This window comes from Mandrillus leucophaeus, unplaced genomic scaffold (assembly GCF_000951045.1).
Source record: "Mandrillus leucophaeus isolate KB7577 unplaced genomic scaffold, Mleu.le_1.0 Scaffold317, whole genome shotgun sequence".
Classification (NCBI taxonomy): domain Eukaryota; kingdom Metazoa; phylum Chordata; class Mammalia; order Primates; family Cercopithecidae; genus Mandrillus; species Mandrillus leucophaeus.
Window position 1 is genome coordinate 1,132,314 of NW_012103332.1, and position 20,452 is coordinate 1,152,765.

Genomic DNA, 20,452 nt, shown 5'->3' on the forward strand with positions numbered 1-20,452 from the left:
TCCTTCCATCCATCCATCCATCATCCATCCATCCATCCATCCATCCATCCATCCATTCATCCATCCATCCTTCCATCATCCATCCATTCACCTGTTCATCTTTCCATCCATCCATCCATCCATCATCCATCCCTACGTCCATCCATCTATCTCCATAAATACCTGACAGCAATAACTTAAGCAGACCCTGGGAATGACCTTTATGGCAGATGCACCTGAATATATGTTCTAGGCTAGGGAATCCAGGAGTGGCCAACTGGAGATTCTTTCCTTGTCATCTGAGCCCCTGTCCTGTCCTATGGAACACAAGCTGTAGAGAGGATCGAACCCTTGAGTTTTGGGTTGCATGAAGGTTGCTAGGCGTAGAGTGGAGGTTGTTAGGGAGAGGGTGTTAAAAGATGCTATATAAGCTCTATGCCTTTCAAAAGCAGTTGCAGTTATCCAGGCCAGGCCTCCATCACTGGACTCTGTCTTGTATGTAACACCCCATGTCTCATTTGCTCTGTCTCTGGGTCTCTTCTTTCGCCTCTTGAACCTGGTGGCATCCCCACTGGAATCAATAGGGGTTTGGCACAACAGGTGTCTCCCTGATTTCTTTGTATTCTCCTAGCCAGCATTTTCCCTTGGTCAGGACCTCCCTCTTGTTTCTCTTTCCCTTTCTCAGCACTGATTAGGTCATTATTATAAAGATCTTGCAGGTAGGGTTTTAATTAAAAACAACAGGGTTTTCTAAGTGGGTTCCATGATGGGCCATGTGATCAGAAAGCCTTTATCATAGTTTTATGGATGATAACATCAGGCACAGCCATCATTCAAATATACAGGGGTTGTTTTGAAAGAGAAAAAAATGAGTCTGTTTTATTTGATCATCTGCAAACCAGTAACAGACCAAGTTCCAGGCACTGAACAATCAGCAAGTGACAAGATTGACAAGGCTGCATGGTTCACCTGGGAAGGGCAGTCAGCCAGGACCCATCTCCATTTTCCTCTAGGTTTGCCAGTCTAGTAGTGGCCCTCAACCTGAATGGCAGCAATTTAATAAAAGAAATTGTCCTCCCACAGAACTGGAACCCAAATGTTGCCACACAGCCAGAAATTTCAGGAGTGCTTGGAACACTTACATAGTCAAAGGTCCTGCCCACCTGGCCTCTCAGTCGAGGCCAGTTCCCTCCTACCCCTCCCCTCTGCTTTCTGGTTTTAGGAACTGTCCTTTTCCCCACTCCTGATATTTTGCTTGAGACCAGCACCTCTCTTCTCTGTTCTTCTCCCCAACATCCTGTTTCAGAAAACAACACGCTGCCTGTGTCCTTAGAGGCTCACTCGCAGCCCTTTTCTGCCAGTGCAGCAGACAGCTGTTGCACTCACATTGGCTTCGCTTCTGTGAGAATCCCCTCCATCTCGCTGCGTAAATAGAATGCATCCGGAGAAAACCCCAGGCAAAGTGGCACAGGTGCTGAGAGTCAGAAGTAGGGCAGGCAGGCACTGAAGTGGTGAGTTCCACAGGGATGACGGCAGGCACACCATATGTGACAGATGCACAGTGTCCTCAAAGCTGCATCACGAGCTGTCCTGGGCTTCACACTCACTCAGGCTTGATGGAAATCCTATTTTTCTTTCAATCTTATGAAATAGTTCAGAGGAATTCTAATAGATCTCTTTCTGAAAAACTGTACATGCATTTTATGATGATAATGATTATTACTGTCATTATTATTATGATCGATAGAGACAGGGTCTTATCATATTGCCCAGGCTGGTGTCCAACTATTGGGCTCAAGCGATCCCCCCGCCTCAGCCTCCTGAAGTGTTGGTATTACAGGTGTGAGCCACTGTGAATGGCCCAATATTACTGTTGTCATTACTGTTATTATTTTGCTTAGGCTGTGTATTAGTCAGAGTTCTCTAGAGGGACAGAACTAACAGTGTGTGTGTATATATATATATATACACACACACACACACACACACACGTATACACACATATATACACACACACATATATATGTATATGTACACACACACACACACAAATAAAGGAGAGTTTATTAAGTATTAACTCACACGATCACAAGGTCACACAATAGGCCATCTGCAGGCTGAGGAGCAAAGGGAGCCAGTTCAAGTCCCAAAACTAAAAAACTTGGAGTCTGACGTTTGAGGGCAGGAAGCATCCAGCACAGGGGAAAGATGTTGGATGGGAGGCTAGTCCAGTCTAGCCTCTTCACGGTTTTCTGCCTGCTTTATATTCTAGCCGAGCTGGCAGCTGATTAGATGGGGCTCACCTAGATTAAGGGTGGGTCTGCCTTTCCCAGCCCACTGACTGAAATCTTAATCTACTCTGGCCACACCCTCAAAGACACACCCAGGATCAATGCTTTGCGTCCTTCAATCCAATCAAGTTGACAGTACTCACCATCAGAGGCTGGTTAAAGTTGGTTACCTTTGCGGGTAGAACCTCTCACAGTACAGCTAGTTTGAGTAATGAATGGGTGAGGAAAACTTGGCTCACTTGAAGATGGTTCAAGTGATTTCTACCACACAGTATGTCCCCTAAGTGAAAGACACTAACATCATGAACACTTCCCACGAAATATGCTTTTCCATTTAGATCCTACAGGGCAAGCCCATTCCAACTCTCTTCATCACAGGGTATGAGAAGTAAGAAACAAAACGTAGGTATGAACATATGTTGAACATGATCAAACTTAAAAGGCAAACACATTGGGAAAAAAGTAGAGTTGCCACATATCTGAGGTTCAAAGACAGCCTTGATCTATCAAAATATGCAAAAATGAAAATTCCAAAAGGAAAAAGATATATGCATACTCGATTAACATACGAAAATCTGTTAGCAAAGAAAAGCAAATTAAAATGGCAGGTCCCTACGGCCAACAACTATCACTTGGGAAAAATGTATCAAAATGATAAAGCCCACTGCTGGTGCAAACATTGAAGATGGCCTCTCCTGCCCTCTGCTGGTGGGAATTTAAACTACAGTAGTATGGTAAGTCCTTTCTGGAGCTTGTTTGAAAATATCAATCAAAAGTCTTTAAAATGGCCGGGCGCGGTGGCTCAGGCCTGTAATCCCAGCACTTTGGGAAGCCAAGGTGGCTGGATCACAGGTCAGGAGATCGAGACCATCCTGGCTAACATGGTGAAACGCCGTCTCTACTAAAAATACAAAAAATTACCCAGGCATGGTGGCCGGTGCCTGTAGTCCGGAGTACTTGGGAGGCTGAGCTGGGAGAATGGCGTGAACCCGGGAGGCAGAGCTTGTAGTGAACACAGATGGCGCCACTGCACTACAGCCTGGGCGACAGAGCAAGGCTCTGTCTCCAAAAAAAAAAAAACAAAAGAAACAAAATACAAAAATTAGCTGGGCATGGTGACATGCACCTGTAGTCTCAGCTACTCCGGAGGCTGAGGCAGGAGAATTGCTTGAACCTGGGGGGCAGAGGTTGCAATGAGCCGAGATCGTGCCACTGCACTCCAGCCTGGCAACAGAGGAAGACTCTGTCAAAAAAAAAAATAAAAATAAAAAAAATAAAAAGTCTTTAAAATGTTTGCATCTTTTGATCTAGTGATTCCAATGCTATAGCTTTTACCAGGGGAATAATCACAGCTGTGTAGAAAGAGACACACATTTTTATTGTGTTTTTATACAATGAATGAAAGACCTTTCTAAAACTAGCTTTCTTCTTGGAATGAACAGTATCCCAAATGATAGATATTAACATTAACATTTACTGAGCAGTTCCCACATGCCAGGTGCTTTCTAAGAGCTTTACCTGTATTCTCATTCCTGGAGGTGCTCATAGAATACCTGGGGACCAAGGGGGCAGCTACATGGCACAATGAGAGAACAGGGTGGTACTGGTCTGGCCTCAGAGTTGCAAGTAACAGAAAACAACTGAAATTAAAGTTAATTTGAAAAACAAAAGGAAAATTTAACCATCTGTAAAGTCTCAGCAACGGATAATAACAGTTAAGATTTATTGAGAGTTTTCTATGGCCTGCTCTAAGGACTCTGCATGTATTAATACTTTTAATCTTTACCCAATCCTGTGAGGTGGATATTATTCTTAACCCCATTTTGCAAGTGAGGAAACTAAGGCAAAGAGTGGATAAGACGCTTGCTCAAGGTTGGAAGAGTCAGTAATGACAGGACCGGCAATGACAGCCAGGCAGGCAACTAGCTCCAGAGCTCAGTTCCTTAACAGGGTTAGCTAAGGCTTAGCTAGATCTGGGAGGTGGTGCAATGCTACCAAGACCTCTTAGCTTGCCTCTCAGCGCTTTCTGCCCACGTGGGCTCCCCTGTTTCCAGAACAGTAGCCCCAAGCCCAAACTGACCTCACAGCTCACCATATCAAAGCAACCGTGAACATCTTCCCAGCCTAAGACCTGGACTATAAGAGGTCTGTTTTGGGTCTTGTACCCTCCCCTAGGACAGGGTCAGTCTCTGGAAACTGAGCAGGACCACTATAGAAAGCAGTAGTGGTTTCTCAGAGGAAGGGTTGTAGGCAGACACGTGTATGTCCATATTGAAGACAAGTTAGCTGTGCTCAAGGACCTGCTATGTGCTCGGTGTTTGCAGGGCACTGGGGGATACCAAGACATGGTTGGTTCTCCCAATCAACTGGGGGAAACACAGGCAAAAGGAAAAGGGCAATAAAGCTTGGTAATTCTCGGAAGAGAGACATGAACAAAGAGTAGCTGGAACCCAGGGACAAGGGAATACTGATCAAGGGGTGAACAGGTGCCAGATCTTGACAGCCCGGCAGGCCAAATCAAGGAGTAGTGAATAGTAACTATTGATGTTTGGAGGCAAACTATATATGCCAGGCACTAAGCTAAACGATAAACATGTATCTTCACTCCAATACCTGATGTTTCACAGATGAGCAAAACTGATACTCAGAACAATAAAATAACTTGCCCAAGGACCCACAGTGATGGAGGCAGGATTCAACAGTCTATAAACACCTTGGATTTCACTATGTTGCTAAGGGGAGGCCAGCAAAGGTCACAATGAAATTCATTGTTTCCCACAAGTAATCCACATTGAAAATGAAAACGTCTTAATTGGTGGCAAATCTGGTATCACATATCTATCTATAATTAGGGTGCCACAGTACACACATTGAAGGGTTTCTATTCTTTTTCTTTCTTTTTTATTTTTTTGAGAGAGAGTTTCACTCTTGCTGCCCAGGCTGGAGTGAAATGGGCGGTTGTGGCTCACTGCAGCCTCCACCTCCTGGGTTCAAGCCATTCTCCTGCCTCAGCCTCCCAGGCAGCTGGGATTACAGGCGCTTGCTACCACGCCCAGCTAATTTATTTATTTATTATTATTTTTTTAGTAGAGATAGGGTGTTTCACCATGTTGGCCAGGCTGGTCTCAAACTCCTGACCTCAGGTGATCCACCCGCCTCGGCCTCCCAAAGTGCTGGGATTACAGGCGTGAGCCACCGCACATGCCCAAAGGGCTTCTTTAATGGACCTCAGAAATGAAGATGTGGTCATTAAATACTGGAATTTTTCCAACCTGCTTTTAAGTATCAATATGGCATGCAAGTAGTGCCATTTAAAATTGCAGAGAAAAAAACTCTGGAAGGATTTCAGATCCAAATTCAAAGGCCCCGAAACCACAAAAGGAGAAACCTGATCTGACCTGAACATACCATGTATGGGAACCTGGGATAGCGGGGATGCTCTTGGGAGTATTCAGTTACCAGGGAGGCCCTGCACTGACCCTTTTTCGAGGAGACAATCAACAGAAGATTGTATTTGATGGGACAAATTCACTTCCTGTTAACAAGGCTTCTAACCCTGTACGAGAGAGAGAAGAAGGGAGGGCAAAGACTTTAGTTGGCTTTGAAGAAACAAATCCAGTTCTTTAGGAGTCTTGAAAGAAAGAAAAAAAAAAAAAAAACAGAAAAAAAAGGAGGTATTGTTTAGAAAGGCCATATGATCCACCCAGCTTTTAAATCCTGTGCTCCAAAGGGTGAAGAAAGGCTGAAGAAATGATAAATCAGTAGATTTGGTACTTCTCTCTCTCTCTCTTTTTTTTTTTTTTGAGATGGAGTCTCGCTCTGTTGCCCAAGCTGGAGTGCAGTGGCGCGATCACTGCAACCTCCTTCTCCCAGGTTCAAGCGATTCTCCTGCCTCAGCCTCCAGAGTAGCTGGGATTACAGGTGCTGGCCACCACGCCTGGCTAATTTTTGTATTTTTAATAGAGACAGAGTTTCGCCATGTTGGCCAGGCTGGTCTCGAACGTCTGACCTCGTGAATCACCCGCCTTGGCCTCCCAAAGTGTTGGGATTACAGGCATGAGCCACCGCACCCAGCTGGCACTCTTTTCTTGAGTATTTATTACTTTCCTTTTACAAACACCCCAACACATAGTAGATATTAAACAGTGCCTACTAATTCAAATTTTACTTCCTATGTAGCTCACTGGCTCTCCACCCCTGTATTCAATCCACCTGAAATCACTCTCCCTGCTCTCCCACACTCCAGCAGAATAAACTGCCCTTTACATGTACAGTGCTTCTATTATGCCCCATGTACAGTGTTTCCATTATGGCACTGTATTGAAGCTGCTTCCTCTACTAGATTCTTACTTCTGTCCTCACCACTTTATCACATGCAGCCGCTCAGAAAATGTTGGCTATACTGATAAAGTGCTTTCACAAATTTATAAATACAGAGTTACCTTGTAGTACACCTCTGTGGTTTTCTTTGGACCAGGAGCTCCTCACGTGCAAGGCCATGTCTTACTCATCTTTATCTCCACTGCTGGCATGGTGCCTAACAGCTCCTAGCAAATAGTAGGTGCTCAGCAAACGTTTGCGTGGTTAAGCCCACCATTTCTCAGTACATGACTCGGTGGGAAAGAGTTGGGAGAGTAATACGCGGGATTACTGACGGAGAAAAAGTTGTGACCTCGTAACACACAGTTCGTGGGCGTGAGTAGTGTGGAAAACGGAAGTTTGCTGGGAAAGTAATTTAGTTCCCTCGGTTCAGGCTGGGAGGATTTTTCACAAGTGGCGAGGAGAAGGCTCACGTGAACCACATACAGGTGCTTCTCACTGAAACGCACAACAAATCTAGAGCCAAGTGTAATAACGAAACGGGCCCCAAGAAGTTTATTTAATGCCCAGGGGTCCTCAAGTGGTCACTGCCAGGCTCTAGCATCCTGTCCAGCAGGCCTTTCTCCTCCTTTCAAATCTTGCTGGGCGACTCCTGAAAAGCAAAAGTAGGAAAGAAACTGGGGGCTGAGGATGGAGGCCCGGACAGAGGGTATCTCTCCTGCTCTGGCACCCGGGAGTCTGCGAGGGCTTCGGAAGCGCAGCGTCTCACGGTCTCGCATCCCGGACCTGGACGCATCCTGCGGCAGCGGTAAGACTGGTCCTTCTGCGCTTCCATAGGTGGGAATAAGCTTGGGAACCTTTCGACCCGGAAAGCTCAGTGTTTTAAAATTCAAATCGCACCTGCCGACGTGAGAGCGAAACCCTTCAGGCCGACTCAATCCTAGCTGCTCGTTAACTAAAAGCGCGAAGAGAACACAGTCTCCAATCCAAACGCCAAGAGGCCCAACTCCGGAGCCGACGCCGGAAGCGCTCTACCTGACGTCACTTCCGTCGCGTTTTGGGGCGGTACCAAGATGGACTCTTCACGGGCCCGGGAACAGCTCCGTCGGCGATTCCTTCTCTTGCCGGACGCCGAGGCCCAGCTGGACCGCGAGAGTAACGCCAGGCCGGGTGAGGCGCGCACCAAGCCGCCCCGAGGTTCTCAGAGGCGAGGCGCTGGAAAATGGCCGGCCTCCGGCAGCCCCGGCCCAGTCTGAAGGGACCGAGCTTCGGTTTTGCAAGTCGAATATTTGATGTCAGGGAAGATCCTTACAATCGCGTAGTGCTGTGCATCGTCATCTCAGCTGCGCTTCAGAATTCTCTGGAGAGCTGATTTGACACCTGTTTGGAAATATCGGTTAAAATTAAAAATACCCACCGGTTCTAAGTCTTAAGAATTTACCGGAAACATGCCTGTATCGCAGTGTACAATGATGTGCGCAGTGTTTCACCTCTGCATTGCTTGCAATAGCGAATCACTAGAAATACTTGTCTTGCCCGTCAGCAGAAGGCTGGTTAAGTAAATTTGGATATGTGTATACATGACACGCCAGGTCGACTTGTATGTACCAATGGGGATGATTTTCAAAGGGAAGTGCGGAACACTATGGTATGCCGCCATTTGGGTACAAAACAGGTAACCTGTGATGTATGTTCACCTGTAGGTGCATAGAATAATGGAAGAATTCAGTAGAAATTGTAAGTGGTGGTTGCTTCTGGGGATTAGATCTGAGGTTAAGGATGGGAGTCAGATACCTCATTTTGGATATTTGTAACCCATATGTTTTAAAACCGTGTCCATTTATTACCTTTTCAAAATAAACATGAATTACCTGATGCCCAGGCATGATGATGTATACATTTTGAGGATATTCCAGAATATTATGAACATGCTTCGTAGGGTTTCCGATGGTCATCTAAAGGCCCAAAACCTCATATGTGGACCATTCATTCTCACGTGAACATAGAGGGCATGTCAGAATTCTCGGAAAACTTTCTAGAAATCATCCATCTGACCCAACCCCCATCCACCGTTTCTTTCGGATTGCGTTCCAGACAGGAAAAATGACTTGTCCATCACCTGTCTAGACAGGGCTGTGCTGGAACTAGAGCTCTGGTGTGCCTTTTCCACTTTTGAGCTGTGTTTAAAGTAATGATTTAGTTATAGGCTGGGCATGGTGGCTCACGCCTGTAATCCCAGCACTTTGAGAGGCCGAGGCAGCCTGATCACGAGGTCAGGAGTTCGAGACCAGCCTGGCCAAAGAGACCAGCCTGGCCAACATGGTGAAACCCGGTCTCTACTAAAAATACAAAAATTAGCCGGGCGTGGTGGCAGGCGCCTGTAATCCCAGCTACTCGGGAGGCTGAGGCAGGAGAATTGCTTGAACCCGGCAGGCGGTGGTTGCAGTGAGCTGAGATGGAACCATTCCATTCCAGCCTGGGCGACAGAGGGAGACTCTGACTCAAAAAAAAAAAAAAAATAGAATTTAGTTATAAAAGTATTCTTGAAAGACCACAAGTCCAGTTCATGTGCTACCATTTGCCTTTGGCATTTTTCCTAATCAGCAGGACTACTTTCCTAGAAGAAATGTGAAACATATTAAAATTCTTACATTTCCAGGTGGCATTGTTATTTCCGAAAGACGATGAAAATGTAAATTTGATTTCAAAATATATTTAGAGGAAATAAATTGACTGTATTTGTTAGTGGGCTCTTATTATTTTTTGTAAATATAAACCTATCTCAAGGGTTTTTTTTGTTTTTGTTTTTTTGAGACGGAGTCTCGCTCTGTTGCCCAGGCTGGAGTGCAGTGGCCAGATCTCAGCTCACTGCAAGCTCCGCCTCCTGGATTTATGCCATTCTCCTGCCTCAGCCTCCCGAGTAGCTGGGACTACAGGCGCCCGCCACCTCTCCGGGCTAGTTTTTTCTATTTTTTAGTAGAGACGGGGTTTCACTGTGTTAGCCAGGATGGTCAAGGGTTTTACAGAAGAATTTGTTATCATGGGAGAGACTCTGGTTCCTAGCTCTAGGAAATGATTTTATTTGGCTTAAATTAAGTGTAATTTTTCCTCGCAAAATTATGGTAACTTAATAAGTTGAAATCTCCCTTATTTGCAGAAACCTCCACAGCTGTTCAGAAAAAGGAGAAACCTCTTCCAAGACTTAATATCCATTCTGGATTCTGGATTTTGGCATCCATTGTTGTGACCTATTATGTTGACTTCTTTAAAACTCTTAAAGAAAACTTCCACACTAGCAGGTAAGAAAACTTTATTGCTTCATAAATTAAATGCATGTCTGATTTTTCGTGTTATATTTTGTTAGTTGAAATCTTCAAACAGTAAGCACCTACTCTGTGCCAGGCCCTGTGTTGGGGGTGCTGGTGATACGAAGATGAATATGAGATGGGGATCAAAGGGTACATATTTTTAGTTGTAAGATGAATAAGGTCTGGGGATCTAATGTACATACAGTATGGTGACTATAGTTAATAATATTGTATTGTATACTTGAAATTTTCTAAGAGTAGGTCTTGTGTCTTCCCCTGTTCCCTGACCAGTGGTAACTGAGGTGATGAGTGTGATGATTAACTTGATTGTGGTAATCATTTCACAATGTGTGTGTATATATATATATCAGGTCATCACATTGTACATCTTGAATATATAAAATTTTAATTTGTCCATTATACTTCAATAAAGATGGAAAAAATAAAACCAATGGGAGGGTGTGTGCTCTGGGCATACACAGTAGAGTGGAAGAGAACTGGAAGTTATTTTTGTGCAAATAAATATATTGTAGGATGACGAAGGTAAGAAATTTAAGAAGGACCTAATCCATTTGGGGAAAAAAGGAGGGAGAAAGACTGACTGAAGGTCTTCATGAAGACCAAGTACAAGAGTACTGGGAGGAAGGCTTGAGAACTGTGGCCGGTGAGAACCGGGTCTCAAGGTTGGTTTCAGAGGGTACTTACAGCTGACAAGGTAACTACGGGGTGTGACTGCGTTGGAGTGCAGGTGAAGGTCAGCAGTGGGAGGAGTGCGAGCTTTGTGGCCAGGCCAGATGTACAATAGTTCCTCATTCACAGGGGCTGAGATCCCTTCAGTATAGTCTCCAGAGCTGACATGGAGGAGAGGGTTGGAATCATATCCTGGGGTCCTTACTGCACATTGGAGAGTGATGTGGAGACCCTCAGATAATAAACGGAAAGGAGAGGTATGTTGGTGAGCAGCAGAGCTGGCATTGGGAGGGCTGGTGTGCTTAGGGTCAAGAGTAGTAATTTGGAAGTACCAGTGGGGTTAGGAAGATGCAGACAGGACTGTGGTCCCCTAGTATTACAGCAGGACACATGATTTCTCCTCAAGGGCCTTCAGGAGGAGCAGTGATTTCTGGCGGGGGAGACTGTCGAGCCACATGGAACAAGCCCTTGGGAAAGTAGGCAGAGGGGAGTTTATTTAAACTGTCCTCTACTTTCTAGGGGAGAAACTTTCCCTAAACACTCCCATCTTCTGCCCTTCCCTGTCACTCACTCCTTTTTGGGAGGTGGTGTGACTGATTGAGTGTGTGATGAAGAATTGGACGAAGGTAGCTCAGCACCTTCTCCTGCACGTCAGCTGCCTGTAGGAAGTGCAGAGTCTGGTCTGCCTTCCCACGGTGTCATTTCACGGGGGCAGCCCTCACAGGAAAAGGTCTCTAGGTTTTCATTTTGACCTGGAACCCAGTGGGTAAGCCTGCCTGTTTCTGGGTCTCAGAGACCCGGTATTAGGAAGTGCTTTGTCACCACTCACCAAAGCCATATTCTTCCCACCGCTGCATCAGTATAACAGACATTTAATCTTCATCAGTCATCTGTCTTAGAATGTAGGCTGGGAAAAGAGGGATGGATACTTTATTTTTATTTTGAGACAGGGTCTTGCTGCACTGTCACCCTCCAGTGGTGCGATCATGGCTTACTGCCTTGACTTCCTAGGCTCAAGTGATCCTCCCACCTCAACCTCCCAAGTAGCTAGGATTATAGGCGCACACTACCATGCCTGGCTAATTTGGTTTATTTTTTATAGAGACGAGGTCTCTTCATGTTGTCTAGGCTGGTCTCAAACTATTGGGCTCAAGTGATCCTCCCACCTTGACTTCCTAAAGTACTGGGATTACAGGTGGGAGCCACTGCACCTGCCTGGAGGGGAGGGATACTTTAATCACCACCAACAGCAGCTGCTCTTTCCTTCATCAGAGACTTTACGGAACCTGAGACGTGTTTGGCTGTGGGTGCCAAACACATGGAAGGTGCATTTCTAGCTCTCCAACAGCTCACTTTAGGCTGCAGCAGACAAGTGACCAGGCCTCGTGTGTGCTCTGTAAATGTAGGCGCAAGGTATTATGGGAGCGTCTAGGAGGGGTACCTAGTCCAGGTCAGCCTCAGGACTGAGGTTTTAGGAGATGTGAGATAACTTCTCTATTTCTGTCCTTTTATTGGGTATTTCTGGTAGTTTAAATAAATGGCAGAGTAAGAAATGATCACACATAAGATGTTTGGGGGCAACTGCAGTGAAGTGGAGTGCCCAGGACCACACAGCTGCTGTGTGGCGAAGCCGGGACACAGACAATGGGACCAGGGCTGTGGGGGTTGGAAAAAAAAAGTAGAAGTCATAAATCTGTCCTCAACAAGGTGTCATCTTAGAGAGCAAAAGGCATAAATGCATTCTCAAAGGCTGAGGATTTTGAGTCGCATTGTTTTCTTGGGAAGGACTCATTAAGGGGTGTTGGAGGGTATTGAGCAGCCATGAAATGAGAGGGCTGCACAAAAGACAGTGCTGGCTGAGTTCTGCTTTTGGAAAATGGCTAAAATGGCTTGTTCCTCTGACACCTGAGGTGATTTCTTTTTCCCCTGGCTGTAGCCTAAGTTTAGAAGCTTGAGGCCTTAAGGTTCTTTATATTGTTCAAAGATAGGAGAGCAGGTCCGTATTAAAAACTGAAAAACACTGTGATGCTATAGAAATCACAGTTTAAAAAACTCTGCTTGTGTGCATCAAAATCAACTGTGGACTTAAAAGCAGAAAGCAAAATTAAAATCCCAGATGCTCGGGCCCAGAATTTTGGAAACTGGGGACTAGGTAGTTTCTCTTAGAAAGGTGCAAGGTGATTATGATATAAAGCCAGAGCCGAGGACCACTGACTGATAGTATTATATTTTGTTCAGGCAGTTTAAAAATTTTTCTTAGGCCGGGCACGGTGGCTCACGCCTGTAATCCCAGCACTTTGGGAGGCCGAGGTGAGTGGATCAGCTGAGATCAGGAGTTCAAGACCATCCTGGCCAACATGGTGAAACCCCGTCTCTACTAAAAATACAAAAGTTAGCTTGATCTCAGCTACTCAGGAGGCTGAGGCAGGAGAATCGCTTGAAACCGGGAGGTGGAGGTTGCAGTGAGCCGAGATCGTGCCATTGTACTCCAGCCTGGGTGACAACAGCGAGACTCTGTCTCAAAAAAAAAAAAAAAAAAATTTCTTATATCCTTTACCAGTATGTGCTTTTCAGCCTTTTGTCATCACCCCTAAGGAGTCTTTTTAGACCTTTTTTTTCTAATCATCCCTGTGGAATGTGGAGTTAGATAAACTATATATTCACTTATATACTGCATGCATATCTGTGCTTTATACATACAATTAGAGCTAGATTTTTTTCTTCACTTTGGGGGGCAATACTCCCCACAGTGAGACTGCACGCTGTAGCAGAAGAGAGGTCTTTGAAGACTCCTAAAGATGAACATGGACATTTTTTCCTCATAGATATAACTTGAGTGATGGCCGGGCATGGTGGCTGATGCCTGTAATCCCAGCACTTTGGGAGGCTGAGACAGGTGGATCACTTGAGGTCAGGAGTTCGAGACCAGCCTGGCCAACATGGACATGGTGAAACCCCATCTCTACTAAAAATACAAAAATGAGCTGGGCGTGGTGGCCGGCGCCTGTAATTCCAGCTACTCGGGAGGCTGAGACGGGAGAATTGGTGAACCCGGGAGGCAGAGGTTGCAGTGAGCTGAGATTGCGGCACTGCACTCCAGCCTGGGCAACAGAGCGAGACTCTGTCTCAAAAATAAATAAATGAAAATAAAAATAACATGAGTGGAATAATAATGATTATGATTGAGGGTGAGCTGTGAGGAGCACTTTGCTGACTACTTGATTTAATTCTTACAGCTATTCTGAGTTAGGTACTGTCAATATTTCTGAAACACACGGAGGTTAGGTAATTTGCCTAGGGTCACAAAACTAGTCTTACTCAAGTTAAGATTCAAACCCATATAGACAGATTTCAGAGGCTGTGCTCTTAACCCCTTCACTCTGCTGCCTCTCATGACTCCGAATCTCAGAATTGCATCGTCATAAAAAGCCTTCATGGAATCTGGAACCTTGCATTATTGGAAGCTCACTTTGTGCCTTTGTAACTTAACAGTTGTAGCCATCTGTTCTCCCTCTCTCTTCCACGTGGACTGTCAGGCTTTTCCCATAGTGAAGCAGATGATGATGGGATATTGGATTGAGTTGGGAGAATGGGAAAGGGACTTCAGTCCCCAAGTCCAGCTGGGGTGGAGGGAAGGGGTTGTCCAGGTTGCCTGACACTGGCTGAATCAGATCACAGGCAGACTTGGAAGGGAGTCAAAAGGCATTGGCATTGAGGGTGAGGTGGTGGGTAGAAGATATTTTGAAAATGGGGGAATTTCATTTAGGAATCTTTTATGAGAGAAAATTTGAATTATAAAGTCCACTTAACTTGGAGGAATGAAGTTTCCCAGTGATAAACTTCTTTAATCCTGTCACACTCAAAACTTCAGAAACAACCAGAAAGCCACTATCTTCCTTGTATTTTTGTTTTATGTTATGTTATGTTATGTTATGTTATGTTATGTTATGTTATGTTATGTTATGTTGTTATTTTATGGAGACAGAGTTTCACTCTTGTTGCCCAGGCACTCCAGGCTGGAGTGCAGTGGCGCCATCTCAGCTCACTGCAGCCTCTGCCTTCTGGGTTCAAGCGATTCTCCTGCCTCATCCTCCCAAGAAACTGGGATTACAGGCATGCGCCACCATGCTTGGCTAATTTTGTATTTTTAGTAGAGATGGGGTTTCTCCATGTTGGTCAGGCTGGTCTGACCTCAGGTGATCCGCCTGCCTCGGCCTCTCAAAGTATTGGGATTACAGGCGTGAGCCAGTGTGCCCGGCCTCTTCCTTGTATTTTTAAAGAAAATGCATTGTCGTGATCAGACTTTTCCCTTGGTTGGTTGGCTGATGAGAGTGTATATGTAAATGCATGTATTTCAGGTCTGTCTTTTCATTCTTTCCTGAGTTGTGTGTCTCTTTTTCTGACCCCCATCTTCCATAGATTGAGACTTTCTGAAAGTCTGGATTGTTTAAGTATGGCTTTCTGTGCACCACTTGATATTCTTAGAAGTAGATTTTTTTTTTTTTTTTTTTTTTTTGAGACAGAGTCTCACTCTGTCGCCTGGGCTGGAGCGCAGTGACGTGACCTTGGCTCACTGCAACCTCTGCCTCCCGGGTTCAATTGATTCTCCTGCCTCAGCCTCCCGAGTAGCTGGGACTATAGGCATGTGCCACCACACCTGACTAATTTTTTATTTTTAGTAGAGACGGAGTTTCACCGTGTTGGCCAGACTGGTCTTGAACTCCTGATCTCAGGTGATCCAGCAGCCTCGGCCTCCCAAAGTGCTGGGATTACAGGAGTGAGCCACAGTGCCCAGCCTCTTAGAAGTAGATTTTTAAGCTGTTAATGAAAACTTTTAAGATACCCGATGATTCATTAAGTGCTGTCAGCCCTCTTACTGTTTTTATCTCCACAGCTGGTTTGTCTGTGGCAGTGCCTTGTTGCTCGTCAGCTTATCAATTGCGTTTTACTGCATAGTCTACCTGGAATGGTATTGTGGAATTCGAGAATATGATGTCAGGTATCCAGCCTTGATACCTATTACCACTGCCTCCTTTATTGCAGCAGGAATTTGGTAAGTTAACTTTGAAATGACTAACAGGAATGAACAACAAATTTTTTTTGATCAGATAGTGATATACTTGGTCCAAACTTTGAAAGAAAAACGGTATAACAGAAAAGTAGTCTCCTGGTCATTCATGCTCTCTGGTTGCCTTTTCATTAGTATCTCTTTCTCCTTCTATTTATGGATCTAGTTATTTAAAGCACAGATGGTGACATTCTGTACATATTTTGCATTTTGCTTTTTAAATGTATCTGACATGCAATACATATAGAAAAGTGGAAAAAACTAAAATGAATGAATTAGTGAATGAATTCTCATGAAGTGAGTATTGGTGTAAATCGAGCCAGCACACTGGGAACCCCCTTCATTCTCCCTCATAGTTCCTACACCTTCCCTCCTGCCACAGGTAAATACTGCCCTGACCTTCATGGTAACTATTTGCTTTGCTTCATTAGGTATTCTATTTTTGTTTCAGCTACGCTTTTGAACTTTATAGAAAGGGATTGGTACAGGGTGTATTCCTTCACATTGAGCTGGCTGTGTGCAGCATTATGTGCAGTTCTTTCATATCGTCGCCTGGAACAGTGACTCATCTTCATTGCCCTTTTGCATTCCATTGTTTAATTGAATCCCAGTTTCTCTTTTCCATTGTTGATTGTGTTTAGATTTTTTTCAATTTGGGGTTACTATAAAGGATGCTATAAAGAGCATTCTTGTATAAGGCTCTTGTAGCACCAACTGAAGTTGGTGTGTGTGTATATGTGTGTGTGTGTGTGTGTATATATATATATATGTACCCCAAGGGGTAAAATTGTTGAGTGTACATACCTTTGACTTCAGTAAATCATGCCAAACTGCTTTCCAAAGTGGTTGTTCATCTTTTTTTTCCTTTTATTTTTCAATGGATTCTTATAGTTTGGGATTCTTCCATAATGGTACTTATAGATGTTTCTCATTCTTTTACGCAGTTGCATAGTTTTCACAGCATGGACATACCATGATTTATGTAACCTGTCTTCTGCTGTTGGACTTAATTATATTTATACTCAAACAATGCCACAGTGAATAACCTTCTTCATAAGTTAATTAAGTACTCAATGAAAAGTACAGGGTTTTTTGGGTTTGTTTATAAAAGTAAGACTTGCTCACTGAGGGAAAAAAAAATCTGTAAATTACAGAAAAACACAAAGGAAATACATCCTATGATCCAACCAGAAAGAAAACTAGTTTTCCTATGTTGTGTGTAGCTCTTTAGTTTTTTCTTTCTTTATATCAATTGACTTTTTTTTTTTTGGAGGGAGACAGGGTCTCACTCTGTCACCCAGGCCAGAGTGCAGTGGTGTGATCACAGCTCACTGCAGCCTTGACTTCGCAGGCTTAAGTGATCCTCCTACCTCACTCAGCCTCCTGAGTAGTTGGGACCACAGGCACATACCTCCACACCTGGCTCTTTTTTGTATTTTTTGTAGAGATAGGGTTTCGCCATGCAACTCAGGCTTGTCTCAAACTCCTGGCCTCAAGCCATCTGCTTGTGTCTGCCTCCCAAAGTGCTGGGATTACAGGCGTGCACCATGACCACCCCAGCCTAATTGAATTTTTATTTTGGAAGAACCACATACCTTTATACATATTCAGTTTAAATATATTCTTTCTATGACTCACTTTCTGTAGTTGAAGTTCAAAGTTGTTTGACAGTGTGATACGGTTATTGTTAACTTTTTTAGTGATGTGGCGGCATACAGATATGTTGTTTTACTTTTTCCCATAAGGCTAAGGCCATCTCCAGAAACATTAATTTTGTAGACAGTGTGATTATAGTTATTTAATACTCACACTTATCAAAATATTATATATTAAAACCAATAACTATCTGAACTTATTTGAATATAGTTTTCCCTATTCTGTTCTTAGAAATTTCAGTCATTAAAAATCATTTATACTTAGAAAGTTTTTAATTTTACTTTGATGACAGGAATAGTGTTTTTCTCAATGAAAGATATAATAGCAGCTTATAAATGATAACTGTTTTCATTCTGTTTTTAAGAGAAAATACTTTGATATTTTTTACCGTGATAATTTAGTGTGTGATTTCATAAAAACGAGCTGTAGCCATTTAAATTCTTGTTCAGGTGCAGAAACTAAGAGACTTCAGTTTCTGTTAAGCCATGTCAAGTCCTATTAGGAGACCTTTAGTGGTTTCAGTTCCAGGGCCTTCTTGAAGAAATTGTGATAATTGTGTGAGTATATCTAGAGTTTTCCTTTTCAGCATTGGCTAAGTCACGTAAGAGAATTATGATACATGGAGACAGTTGCTGACTGGATGAACTTTTCCACATTGAATTCTTTAAATCTAGATTCTAGAGTAAAATATATTGATGCATATCAGAGTCGTCAACTGTTTATTTGTTGTTTTTTCAGCTTCAACATTGCTCTATGGCATGTGTGGTCATTTTTCACTCCGTTGTTGTTGTTTACCCAGTTTATGGGGGTTGTAATGTTTATCACACTCCTTGGATGATTTTTGAAGGTAAGATATCTGGAATGGTTTTTCTAAAAATGAACTCGTTTGAAAAATGTCTTTTATGACAATTTTGTTGTCCACACTAGAATTATCCGTCCGTTGACCTCTGAGATAGAAGGGATTGAGACTCTTTTTTTTTTTTTTTTTGTAGACAGGGTCTTACTCTGTTGTCCAGGCTGGAGTATAGTGGCATGATCACAGCTGACTGCAGCCTTGACCACCTGGGGGCTCAAGCAATCCTCCCACCTCAGCTTCCCAAGTAGCTGGTATTACAAACATGTGCTACCATGCTTGGCTAATTTTTAAAAAAATGTTTTGTAGAAACAGAGTCTCCCTATGTTGCCCAGGCTGGTGGGGATGGGGGACTGAGACTCCTCCTTTTGAAAAAGTTGGTTCTAAGTTACAACTTTTTAGAAAAGGTACACTGCCTTTCAAAGACCTCATAAAGACAGGATTTGCACCTTCCAATATAGTTAAATTCACACATTCGACCATTTTATGTTGAGATCATGTTAATTTCTGTCAACTTACATTCAATGACTGTTGGCTAGATCATTCTTAAGAAATGGGAATACAGGAAGAATGGACAATTTTACCCAATTGGGAAAAAAAAATCTGCCATCTTCTAACTGTCCTGACTTCCTCAGAAAAATGTGTTGGAGGACACAATCAGCTTTGGTTTGGTGTTATTCATAGAATTTCTGCCTCCCCGCAGATAACCCCATCCTGAGATCTGCTGCCTTACACAGTGGAGGCTGTTTTCTGAGTGTCGGATAACTCTGTTATTAAATAAGTGTATATTGAGAATGCTTACTCCAGATGCCTAGGGGCATAGTGAAAAGGACAAAGTGCCTCCTGTCAGGTCACTTACATCAGAACTTGCAGAAAATCTGCTTTATACAGCAGTTGACAGGTGTGGAAACTGAGGCCTATGGAAATGAAAGTTAATACAGTAAATTTTCAAGATGTTAATGAAAAACTGACATTTCTGCCAACAGCATGCTCTCTCTATGGGATTTAAAGGAAGGTCAGTGGTAACCATGTACAGAAGAAATGGACATAGTCTCATTGTTAGCAGTCTGAAAATAGTTGCTAGCACCTCCATGCCCGTTCCAATGTCTGCAGCCTCCTTCATGCACCCGCTGTGTCTTGGGATCACTGGGAGCCCTCACTGGAGGCCCTTCATTCCTATACACTTGTGGTGCCACAAGCGGCTCTGGGCCTGGAGGAATCCTGCACATCTCAGAACACTTCCTCCCCTGACCCTGTCAGCCATCTGTCTCCTCATGTTCTCAGCCCCTTCTTTGGCTCTTCAATTTTGAGTTTTTACAGATGTTTGGGAGCTCTTTACTCTGACATGAATTTATAATTGGTAATGGAGACTCAGACAGTGTTGTAGATCACAGAGTGAACTATGCTTTTTAGTGTTAAATGCAATAGCTTAAGATAGAATGTTTTCCTTGGTACATAAATGCTGGTTTTCTTTCAGATTTAAGGACATATACTTTTTTTTTTTTTTTTTTTTGAAGAGACAGGGTCTTCTGTGTTTCCAGGCTGGCTTTGAACTCCTGGGATCAAGTGATCCTCCTGCCTCAGCCTTCAAAGTAGTTGGGACTACAGGCCCATGCCACCGTGCCTGGCTGGACATGTAAATTTGAAGTGAATGGTTAAACATCCAGCTAGCTGAAAGTATGGCAGACCCTCACAGAAAAGCTACAGTGTGTTTTTGCAACTATGAAGTGAATGGTTTCCTGGGAAAAATTGTGACTTTGTATAACTGTTGTTGAAATCAGAATAAATTATATTTCACTTGCGTATTCTTAAATTATTAAAATTTTCAGAAGTCAGTGATATAGGAATACTATTTTGCAATGTGAATCCATTTGAATACTTGGAGAAGGTGGTTTCATTATAGGTGCATAATGCACTCTTAATATTTTAAACAAATAGTTCACTCTTCCATTTAAGGGATAGCAGTTCCTTATATAAAATGACTGGATGTGTATAAAGGAATTATGTTGTCATGTGCCTTTAACCAGCTTTAGTAATTACTATAATCTCATATTTATGATAGTTTTGTTAGGTACAGGACCAAATGAAAGTATTTTACGTTTTCCCATCACTTTAGATTTTATCATTGTGTAAATTACTGGGTTTTTAGCATTTCCTAATGTGAAGTTTTAATCATTTTTAAGTATACATATTTTTTTCTGTACTATTTAAATAAAATATTTTTATAACTTTCTTGTGAGTTTTGTTCATGCAAACTTTGGAATAACTTCTGGTTTTTTGCTATTAG

At 43.3% G+C, this 20,452-nt stretch overlaps 2 protein-coding genes across 6 annotated transcripts in view; both read left to right on the forward strand.

Annotated features, from left to right (window-relative positions):
• The window catches only part of LOC105545068 (SH3 domain and tetratricopeptide repeat-containing protein 1-like), a 22,136-nt gene extending 17,454 nt beyond the window's left edge, over nt 1-4,682 (forward strand). Inside the window, 1 exon segment of the mRNA XM_011987829.1 lies at nt 4,595-4,682. Within this exon segment, the coding sequence (XP_011843219.1) occupies nt 4,595-4,682 (88 nt within the window).
• A 2,943-nt stretch (nt 4,683-7,625) lies between these two features.
• Nucleotides 7,626-20,397, forward strand: TMEM128 (transmembrane protein 128). Of its 5 annotated transcripts, none has more exons than XM_011987814.1 (5): nt 7,626-8,265; nt 9,748-9,889; nt 15,483-15,641; nt 18,051-18,159; nt 19,683-20,397. In XM_011987814.1, exons 1-4 carry the CDS (start codon nt 8,241-8,243, stop codon nt 18,148-18,150), a joined length of 426 nt encoding a protein of 141 aa, XP_011843204.1. In that variant the 5' UTR covers nt 7,626-8,240; the 3' UTR covers nt 18,151-18,159; nt 19,683-20,397. The 5 variants fall into 5 exon arrangements, with proteins under 5 accessions (XP_011843204.1, XP_011843200.1, XP_011843201.1 ...); XM_011987810.1 differs by having other exon boundaries at nt 7,632-7,760; XM_011987811.1 differs by having other exon boundaries at nt 7,637-7,760; nt 18,869-20,397.
• The last annotated feature ends 55 nt before the right edge of the window (nt 20,398-20,452 follow it).

Coding starts and splice junctions, on each gene's coding strand:
- TMEM128 (XM_011987810.1), top strand. CDS start 7,664: ATGGACTCTTCACGGGCCCGGGAACAGCTCCGTCGGCGATTCCTTCTC. Junction 9,890..15,482: donor GAAAACTTCCACACTAGCAG/GTAAGAAAACTT, acceptor TTATCTCCACAG/CTGGTTTGTCTGTGGCAGTG. Junction 15,642..18,050: donor TTTATTGCAGCAGGAATTTG/GTAAGTTAACTT, acceptor TTGTTTTTTCAG/CTTCAACATTGCTCTATGGC.